Source organism: Marmota flaviventris, chromosome 3 (assembly GCF_047511675.1).
Source record: "Marmota flaviventris isolate mMarFla1 chromosome 3, mMarFla1.hap1, whole genome shotgun sequence".
In the NCBI taxonomy this organism is placed as follows: Eukaryota; Metazoa; Chordata; class Mammalia; order Rodentia; family Sciuridae; genus Marmota; species Marmota flaviventris.
This window is the reverse complement of record NC_092500.1, coordinates 124,588,828-124,599,116: the sequence shown is the minus strand read 5'-3', so window position 1 is coordinate 124,599,116 and position 10,289 is coordinate 124,588,828. Positions and strand designations below refer to the sequence as shown.

General features: G+C 47.3%; 1 protein-coding gene across 2 annotated transcripts; it reads left to right on the top strand.

The window, feature by feature from the left end:
• The first annotated feature begins 126 nt into the window (after window positions 1–126).
• On the top strand, window positions 127–10,203 carry Acrbp (acrosin binding protein). 2 transcript variants are annotated; one of them, XM_027951114.2, is made up of 10 exons: window positions 127–1,283; window positions 1,532–1,626; window positions 2,122–2,239; window positions 2,866–3,337; window positions 3,978–4,110; window positions 6,906–7,085; window positions 7,168–7,335; window positions 8,582–8,665; window positions 9,209–9,367; window positions 9,992–10,203. In XM_027951114.2, the coding sequence occupies exons 1-9, from the start codon at window positions 1,046–1,048 to the stop codon at window positions 9,329–9,331; spliced, it is 1,611 nt and encodes a 536-aa protein (XP_027806915.2). In that variant the 5' UTR covers window positions 127–1,045; the 3' UTR covers window positions 9,332–9,367; window positions 9,992–10,203. The 2 variants fall into 2 exon arrangements, with proteins under 2 accessions (XP_027806915.2, XP_027806914.2); XM_027951113.2 differs by lacking the exon at window positions 9,992–10,203 and having other exon boundaries at window positions 9,209–9,538.
• The last annotated feature ends 86 nt before the right edge of the window (window positions 10,204–10,289 follow it).

The window sequence follows — 10,289 nt, the reverse complement described above, 5'->3', positions numbered from 1 at the left end:
AACTTTGTAAATTGTGCATCTTTTCTCCATAAGACATCTTTTTACTTAATTTCCAATAAATGATGTATTTGTGTTATACTTGTGTACTACTATAGTAAATATTAGCTTGATTTCTTATTTTAAACATTGAGCAGACAGATATTTTCCTCCCATACCTTAATGGATTGTGTTGCTCATGTCCCTCTTGGCATCCATTTCCTAGAGCTTCATAGACATCTTTATACCCGAGCACTCCCTCCTGTGAACCCTTCTCTTATTTTCCCTTTTGACCTATATCTTACCTGGAGGCATCCTCTGTCTCCTACCCTTTGTTTTGGACATTCCATCATTGCCAGCCACAGAACCCTGCCTATGCTCACATCTAGGTCTCTCCACCATCTGGACAAATTGCTTCTCTAAACCCTGATTTCCCTGCATGTAAAATAAGGATCATAATAGATCCACCTTCTGGGATTACTGTGGAGATTAAATGAGGTAATCAAGAACAACAGGCCTCATCGAAGATAGAACATGAATGGTGGCCTTCGCTGTTCTGCTGGATTTGCCCTGACCTGAGCGATGCCCTCCAGCCACTTGGCCATTTGGGTTCTTGGCACCGCCCCTGGGCCCCCGCGGCGGCCCCGCCTTTGTGACGTAGGGCCTCACCTGCACTCTTGCGCGCCAGCCCGCGCCACCACCGCTGTCTGTGGCTTGGCCGGTTAGAGGCCAGGAAACACGGTCGGATCTTCCGGGGCCATGACGAAACTGTCTGATGGCCTCCTTCTCTCTCTCCTGAAGGGTGAGAGGTTCCCACCTGTTCTAATAGCGTGGTCCTCCCTGAGCTCAGCCCTCGCCCTCTACTGCCTGAGAGTCATTTTTTTTATGATTTCTGAGATGCTTTATCATGGTGATTTGAGTCCGCTCCCTTGCTTCTGACATCCTTCCCGATCTCCCCCCTGTCTCTAGAATTTCCTTAACCTTCTCCGTGGGGACCACCCGCAGGAACATCCCAGTTCCTAATTTTGCCTGGGTCTGGAGCGGGTTTGGGGTTGCCGTGTGTCCAACGATGTTACCCTACTCCTCAGTGCTGCTCCTGCCTCTGGCACCTGCCCCAGCCCAGGAGTCAACTTCAGCCTCTACTCCAGGCAGTCCTCTCTCCCCCAGCGAATATGAACGCTTCTTTGCTCTGCTGACCCCAACCTGGAAGGCAGAGACTACCTGCCGTCTTCGTGCGACCCATGGCTGCCGAAACCCCACTCTGGTCCAGCTGGATCAATATGAAAACCACGGCTTGGTGCCGGATGGTGAGGGGAAACCAAGGCACCCAGAATTCACCCAAACCCAGGACAGAAGTCCTGTGCTCACGTGAGATAGGGGAAACCAAGACACCCAGAATTCACCTAAGCCCAGGGCAGAAGTCCTGTGCTCATGTGAGAAAGAGGGAGGGTATGGCCAGCCTCTAACCCAGAGTCTCATACTGTACTCTACCCAGGCCTTCCCCAGAGGGCCTTCCCTCTGTGTGTTCACCTTCTCCACTCCTGCCCCTTCTCAGGCGCGGTCTGCTCCGACCTTCCTTATGCCTCCTGGTTTGAGTCGTTCTGCCAGTTTACTCAGTATCGCTGCTCCAACCATGTCTACTATGCCAAGGTGAGGCCCAGGAGAAAGGTTGGATATGATAACTCCAGGGCCAAGGGAGTGGAAATGGGGAGTTGAGGAAGGGTTCCAACACATCCTATCCTCCTTAGATCCTTCCTCTCTGCCATTTTGCCAGTCATTTGCTCAGATTATATATGAATAGTCTCACCTGGACATTCATACTGTCTAAAAACCCTGTTACTTCAAGAAAAGTAGGGAAGAGGGATGGGAAGAGGCAGAGACAAGCCCTTCCATTTCTTCTAATAGGTCAGTGATTTTATTCTAATCAACAGCAGAAGAGTGAGGCAGGAGTATGACCCAGACAAAAAGACTATCTTCCAGAGAGACCCTTTCTCAGGACTAGAGGGTTCCAGCAAAGATCATGTTCCTTCATCCTTTCCCAGGATCTATGAGGGATGAGCCATCATGGGAAAGGGACTGAACAATTCACTAGAACAGAAGTCTGCCCTTGGGAAAGGCTTTCCCATTTTCCTTCTCTCCCTGCAGAGAGTTCGGTGTTCCCAGCCAGTATCCATTCTCTCACCTAATACTTACAAGGAGGTAGAGGTTGCAGCAGAAGTCGCACCCACCACCATGACCTCCCCATTTTTATCTCATATCACAGGTGAGACCCTATCACAACTTCCAGAGCCAGGATGTAGGTCACTGGTAATAGGGAAGGGGAAGAATGTTGAACAGGGAGAATAGGAATTTATGAATACAGATATGGCTCTTCTGCCCAAGAATATCTTCTGCCATTATTTACAATCCTACCCTGAATCCATTTTTCCTAGTTTCCAGCATTGGAACTTCTCTGGACCTTTTATAATCTAACATCTTCATTTTAGAAAGGATTAGGACTGGGGGTGTAACTCAGTGGTAGAGCATGTGCTTAGCACGCATGAGGCTCTGTGTTCAATTCCCAGCGCCAGTAGAAAGCATTAGTTTTTAGCTACTTGGAATATTTTTTGTTCCCTAGGGAGAGAGAAAAAAGGTGCATTTGAGGTGGGAGGTAGGGAAGAAGAGAGGTATGAGAGGTATGACACATACCACCAACACAACATTTGCCATGGAAATATATTTCATTTTGATATTCATATTCGTTTTTTGTTTTTTATACTTAACTATGTAGGTAAATGTAATTTTAGTCTACATTTACTGTCCTTGTGTTTATGTGTGAACATACACTTAGGTGCCAAAAGCCTGTCTCTTTCTCTTCTCTTTTTTGGTTCCTCCCAAACCCTGTGGTAGCCACAGAACGGCAGGCCTTCCAGCCCTGGCCTGAGCGGCTGAACAACAACGTGGAGGAGCTGCTCCAATCCTCCTTGTCCCTGGGAGGCCAAGAGCAAATGCCTGATCACAAGCAGGAACACAGACTGGAGCAACACAAAAAAGAGCAAATGCAAGAACAAAAGCAGGAGGAAGAGCAGGAGCAAGAAGAGCAAGAGGAGGAACAAGAGGAGGAGGGAAAGCAGGAAGAGGAGCAGGGGACAGAAGAGGGACTTGAGACAGTGTCTAGTTTGCAGGCTAATGCAGAGGCTAAGTTTCTGTCTGAATCTTTGTCTTCCAACCCTTCCTCCTTTACTCCCCGAGTCCGAGAAGCAGAACCTGCTCCTGTCATGGAGAACACCCAAGAGGTCACTCAATCAGCACAAGAAATAGATGAAATGAATGAAATATATGATGAGGATGTCTACGGGAGCAGAAGTCAAAACCCTGGCAGGTACAGGAAGTTGTGACTCCCTCATGGGCCCTGACATCCCTGCTGCTTTCTTTGGAAACAAGAAGCTCACTTTTCCGACCTGCAAACCCACTCAGACCTACTTGCGCTTCAGGCACAACTAGCAACTGCTATGCCTATCCTTGGCTTAATCCCTGACCTAGGTGCTCATTCTCTACATGATGTGGGACAATGAGCCCTGAATCCGGAGCTACCAGGCTTGGGTTTGAGTCTTGTCTCTGACCCTAATAGCATTCTAACAGTGAGAAAGTTATTCCTCCATTCTGAACCTCAGTTTCTCATTTGTAAAAGGAGGCAATTGACCCGAGGCATCTCAGACCCCATACTAAAGGCCCCATGATAAGCATGCTGAAGGTATATGATAAAGGACAACTGTGCCGGGCATGTGGTTCATGCCTGTAATCCCAGCAACTCGGGAGGTTGAGACAGGAGGATGGCCAGTGAAATCCTGTCTCAAAAAAATAAAAAGGGCTAGGGATGTAGCTCAGTGATAGAAAGCCTGTGGGTTCAATCCCTAGTACAAAAAAAAAAAAAGATGCTCAGGGGAGGGCAAGAGAGTAGATATGTCTTTCTGCTCCAGCCTTCCAGCTCATCCCCACCAGTCAGTACTGTCTTCTTGCAGCCTCCTGCAACTACCCCACACAGAGTCCTTGCTGATATTGTGCTATTCAATTGTGGAGAATACCTGCATCATGACCCCCACAGCCAAGGCCTGGAAGTACCTAGAGGAGGAGATCCTTGGTTTCGGGAAGACGGTATGCCTACCATGCTGTTTAATGGATATGTGCCACTAGGCATCCTTGGGTCTGGCACTACATGAGGCCATGGGAGAGAGGAATGAGCAAGGAAAACATGAGGCATAGTAGTGGAGATTCTATCCAAGTGGGACTTCCTCCTTTGGAAGCATGTCAGTCCATCTTCAAGGAGGAAGGCTTTGGTCCTAGATGGAATTCATCCTCCAGCCCACTAACTTGTTAGGCTCTGAGTCATCTCTTCATCCTGTTCACCATTTTCAGTACCTAGTTGCACCTAGCTGATGCAGCTCTCCTTTCCAAAAGGTTCATAGAATCTATTCCAGGGAATCTGTAAAAGGATTATAGTCTCAAAATATTTTCCAAATACAGCAAGTCTAGGCCTGGGGATATAGCTCAGTTGATAGAGTGCTTGCCTTGCATACACAAAGCCCTGGGTTTAATTACCAGCACAAAAAAACACAAACAAAAAACTCAAATGCAGCAAGTTTGTTCCCAGGAAATATACTTTAGGTTTTCCTTTCTTTCAAGATGAAATTGTTCAGGCTAGTCTGAAACTCCTGAGCTCAAGTGATCCTCCCACCTCAGCCTCCTGAGTATCTGACTATATGTGCATGCAATTGCACTCAGCTCCTAGATTGAGCCATCTTTTTTTCTTTAATACTGGAGACTGAACTTGAAGTAGGGGCTTTGACACTGAGCTACTCCCCTGCCCTTTATTTATTTATTTATTTTTATTTTGAGCCTAATTGCCAAGGCTGGCCTTGAACTTGCCATCCTCCTACCTCAGCCTTTGGAGTAGCTGGTATTACAGGCATGTACCACCACACCTGGCACTACTGTTTTCAAATAATACAACTTAGCATTCATGCATTCATCCATTTGTTTAACAAATACTGACTGGGCACCAACTCTCTATTAGGTAATTGAGGTGCAGTAGATCCAATGCTTTGTCTTCTTAGAATCTAGTAGGAAAGAGAGATGAGGAAACAGGCAGGCTAGACATCAGTAATAGGCATAAGAACAAAGTGCAGAGAACAGATGGGATGGAGGGACAGATTCTCCATGTTTGGAAGGATTAGAGAGTGCTTTTTCAGAGGAACAGATGTTAATCTGATTAACATCTGTTCCCCTGAGACTTGGGTATAAGAGAAGTTAACCAGGCAAAGAAGGAGCTCCAGGGAAGGTTCCTGGTAGATGGTATAGTATGAGTAAAGGCTCTGAGGCAACTAGAAATCTCCAGACTCAGAATGAGCATACAGTTTCTTCTTTTAAGAGGCTGAGAACCCAGGAAGGAGATTCGTCCTATAGAAGGAGGGTGCAAGGAGTTAGAGGTTTTTAAAAACTTGTCAGAAATTCAGGGGGAAGCCAAGCACAGTGGTGCACACCTGTAATCCCAGCTACTTCAGAGGCTGAGGAGGAGGATTGCAAGTTCAAGGCCAGCCTTGGCAACTTGGTGAGACCCTGTCTCAAAAAATAAAAAAGACTAGGGATATAGCTTAGTGATGGAATTCCCCTGGCTTTATTACCCAGTAGCAGCCTGGTGGGATTGCAAGGGGATTGGAAAGTTCAGAGTCATGAAAGAAACTCTCTGAAGGAGTTGGATAAGAGTGCAGCAGAGTGCATTTTACTTGCAGCAGAGCAAAGGAAGACACATGTTAAAAGTGTTAAATGGCAGTCTTAGCATTTGTATTTAATTTTGTAGGCAGAGGGAATTTAATGCAGATTTTGGGTCAGGGACTTGATGCTGCCCTTATGTGCTTCTGTAAAGAGTAAGCAGGTGATATAAGAAATTCCATACACCTTTACAAGCTGTACCCACTGGTGAGAAAGGAGGATGATGGAATTGACTGAAGATACTGCTTAGCAAGATCCCTCTGTAGTGATGAGGAAGCTCAATCAGGATAGAGTCCAGCTAGGAGATGGGTAACTCCACTTTGAGAAGATCTTCCAAAAACCTGAAGGTTTCAAACCTAGGTGTTTTGTAGAGCATAGGTTATAGAGTTAGAAGGACCTAGATCCATGTCCCAACTTCATCTTTTGTTAGACATGTGGCTTTGAACAATGTACTGAATCTAACAATTACTTATAAAGAAAGCCTCAGTTTCTTATCAGTGAATGAGAAATAGTATTGGTACTTCTGTTGTTGTTACAGGGTTCTTCAGAAGACAAATGAGACTATATAGATAGTACCAAAACACTGTCACCTCTCTGCAAATATTAGCATTATCATTAGCAGAGAATGGAAGATGGTTATGGGTTCTTCTCAGATAAGATAAATTAGGGGCAATTGGCGGTTCTCCAATGTACTTGACAATGAAAATTTTGAGTTCAGGGAAAAGATTAGAGCTGGTGATAAACATTTGGGTATCAGTCAGGCCCAGTGGAACACACCTGTAATCCCAGTGACTCAGGAGGCTGAGGCAGGAAGATCACAAGTTTGAGGCCATCCTCAGCAAATTAGTGAGAGCCTCTCAAAAAGAGCTGGGAACGGTAGCTCAGTGGTAGAGCACCCCTGGGTTCAATCCCTATTAGCACAAAAAAATTTGTGGAGTATCACCTGCACATAGATGAAAATTACCCAAGAATAGAAACCATCCACATCCACGTCCAGGAAAAGGGTGAAGAAATAGCTGAGGCAAGGTCCTTGGGGAGGAAAATGGGGAGAAAATCCAGAGAAGCTATCAGAAGAGCCTTAAAGCAAAAACATTCTGTGGGCCGCTCTGGAGGGCTGAGGTTGGGGAAAAGGCAAGCCACCAAGTCCCAGCTTCAGCTTTTCACTCATACTCCTGCCTCAGGTCTGTGACAGTCTTGGGCGGCGACATACATCTATCTGTCCCCTCTGTGCCTTCTGCTCCCTGAAGCTGGAGCAGTGCTACTCAGAGAACAACCTGTGGCGGCAAGAATGTGACACTTCCCACAAGACACCCTTCCTCAGCCCCTTGCTCACAGCCCAGGGCGTGTCTGTCGGCACCCAGGTACCTGGCCAGGCAAGTTGTAGTGGGGAGGCCTGTAGGAGGGCAAGGGATGTGCACCTCTTGCCTGTCTCCTGTGCCACAGGTAGGGTCCCCAGAAGCAGGCCGCTTTTATGGGCTGGAATTGTATGGTGGGCTCCGCATGGACTTCTGGTGTGCCCGGCTTGCCACAAAGGGCTGTGAAGATGTCCGAGTCTCCAGCTGGCTCCAGACTGAGTTCCTTAGCTTCCATGATGGGGATTTCCCCACCAAGGTCAGACCCTTACCCCAAAGCTTAGCCCACTCCTCCCTTTTCCCTAGTTCCTTGTAAGTATGTGCTCTAGGATGTGGAAGGGGGCTTGAGTTCCTCACAGAACCTCCTACCTGATTCCAACAGACCATAGCACACCTCCCCAAAAGATTAAGATTGTTTTTGTCAAAGCAGTAGGAACCCAGCCAGATGAGAAAGCACAGGACTGGGAGGCAAGAGACAGAAATAGGGGATCCAGTCAAAGTTATACTCATCTCTATGATAAAAGACTAGGTGACATGGAGGATACTGCCTGGCCCTGTGATCCCTGCCTTAGCCTGCCAGACTCCTTCCCTGACACTTCCAGTGCATTCCCTGCTTAGTGACAGCAATTTGGCTCCCCTCTCTCCAAAGTTACTTCTTAGCAGGATTGTCAGTAGTTGCTGAGACTCCCTCCTGTGGTTTGACAGGAAAAACCCAGACAAGGAAAAGTAGGACCATCTTAGGAAAGGGCTGGTAGGGGTTAGGAGTATAACTCAGTGGTGGAATGCTTGCCTGGCATGCACAAGGCTCTGGATTTCATCCACAGCAACTGGGGGTGGTGGGTGGTGGGGAGAAAAGGCTGGTGCTGAGCTTCAGGACAGTGCCTAGCTTTTGTCCCTGAACCTCTAGACCTGGAAGGAGTCTCAGAAATCATCTCAGTTGCTCCCTGGATTTATAGATGGGAGGCAAGTTCCAAAGAGGAAAGTTATTGACCCACTGTCACACAACAGTTTCTTCTACCATCCTCCTCACTCATCACCATCACCAGAAGGATCCCTGATATTTTGACCACTATTTGGGTCCCCTTTCCCATGTTCTGAACAACTTCTTGCTGTTGTTGCTGGGGGTGGAACACAGGGCCTCATAAACACTAAGTAAGTAGTCTACCACTGACCTACATCCCTAGCCCATATTCTTGACCCTGAACCACCCACCTGTCCAATCCTATTCCTCAGTCAGTTTCCCAGCAAGCTGACCAGTAGGGCAGCCAATTCTGTTTCTCCAAGCTCCTGAATGCTGTTTAGCAATCTGTGACTGAGGGTGAGAGGGAAAGGGCAGAGGAACCAGAGGCTTATTCCTCAGAAAGCACAATGAGATGCATCCCAGGTATGCAAGGTCTGGTTGTCAAAAGCCACACCCCTGCCCCTGGTTCTGCCATTGCCAGTATCCCCTGGAGTTTGATGTTCTGTTAGGCTTCTTATATTCCCCTCTCTTGCTCCTGGCTTAGGTTTGTGACACAGACTATGTCCAGTATCCAAACTACTGTTCCTTCAAAAGCCAGCAATGTCTGATGAGAAACCAGAATCGGAAGGTGAGCACCCCAACCTGCCCCCACCTCCTCCTGCCAGCCCTTCAGTCACCCATACCATGTATGTGTATTCTGAGTTCCCCTCTTCCAGAAGTTGGGCTATGGGGAGCCAGTTCTCTACTTGCATCTATAGGTCAGGGACCTCTTCAGGGTGCTTCCTCCAGGCCTCTGGTCCTGGATTAAGCAAGTCCCTCCTCCCAGGCACAAGGGTTCAAGAGGAAGATGGTGCAGATGAGGGGAGGACACTGAGGACATCACACCTAGGCTAGAAATTGGATGTTGAGTTTTAATCTGGCTTCCTTACTTACTAGGTAGCCTAGGATAAGTCAAGTGCCCCTCTGTGCTTCAGATTCCTGATTTCCAAAAGAAGGGGTTTGAGCCACTTGGTATTTTCTCCATCATACAGAAAAAAAATTATTTTTTTAGTTTCCTCTTCTCTTTTACTGCCCACCTCTGTTTCTTGTGATGCTTCTGACACCTCCTCACCTGCACATTCCTGGCACCTGGCTCTGTGTCACAGATTATATATGCACAATCCCCATGTAGGTATCCCGCACAAGATGTCTGCAGAATGAAACTTACACTGTTTTATCCCTGACCAAAAGTGAGGACCTTGTGCTTCGATGGAGCCAGGAGTTCAGCACCTTGACTCTAGGCCAAGTTGGATGAGCTGGGATCCATTCTGGCCCCACTCCAGCCTGACAGGTCCACTTTCTTTATCTGTCAGTTTGCTTTCAGGCTGCCTCTCTTGGGTCTCTTACCTAGTCCCTAGTAACACTCTCCTTGGGTTGGGGTAGCAGTCCCAGAGAGGTCCACAATGGGAGTTCCATCTGCCTTAGGAGAATGTCTTTATATAAAGTGTTTATTTTCAGCCTGTGTGCCCTTTTTTGGTTTGATCTTCATCCTCAGCACTGCCACCTTGCCCTTGGGAATCAACCTCTAACCTCCCAATTTTATGGATCCAGCTGCAGATGAGAGAACCTCATGGGAATGGTACTCAGGGAAGCAGCCATCTGTCAGAGAAGCAGAAGACCTAAGCAGTCAGGGAATTGGATTGAAGAAGGCTATGGCCAGGGTCTTAGGGATTATGTGTACTATGAGGGCATGTGTCTCTTCATTTCTGAAGCTCTGGGTCCTGTGATCTTAGAAGTGAGTGTAGGATTGTCCCTCTAAAGGATAAGGGTCAGAGCCTGAGATCATGTCCACGGGGATCAGCTCTGGACAAGTAGGGCATAGCTTACACTTTTTCAAGAGAGGAGAAACACATGTTGAGTTTCTTCCTCTACTATAGGCTCACAGTAGTCAACAGTATTTTTTTTTTTCTTGCAGTGCTGGGGATCAAACCCAGGGCCTTGCACATGCTCCTCAAGTGTTCTACCACTGAGCTCATCCCCAGCCCATTAACAGAATTTCTAAAAAACTTATTATGGAAAATTTCAAAAATGCACAAAAATAGTATAATGTGCTGGGTATGATGGCACACGCCTGTAATTCCTACTGGGGAGGCTGAGGCAGGAGGCCAGCCTGGGCAACTTAACAAGAAGCTGTCAGAAAGGAAGGGAGGGAGGGAGGGAGGGAGGGAGGGAGAGAAAAGAGCTGGGGATGTGGATCAGTGGAGAGCACTGCT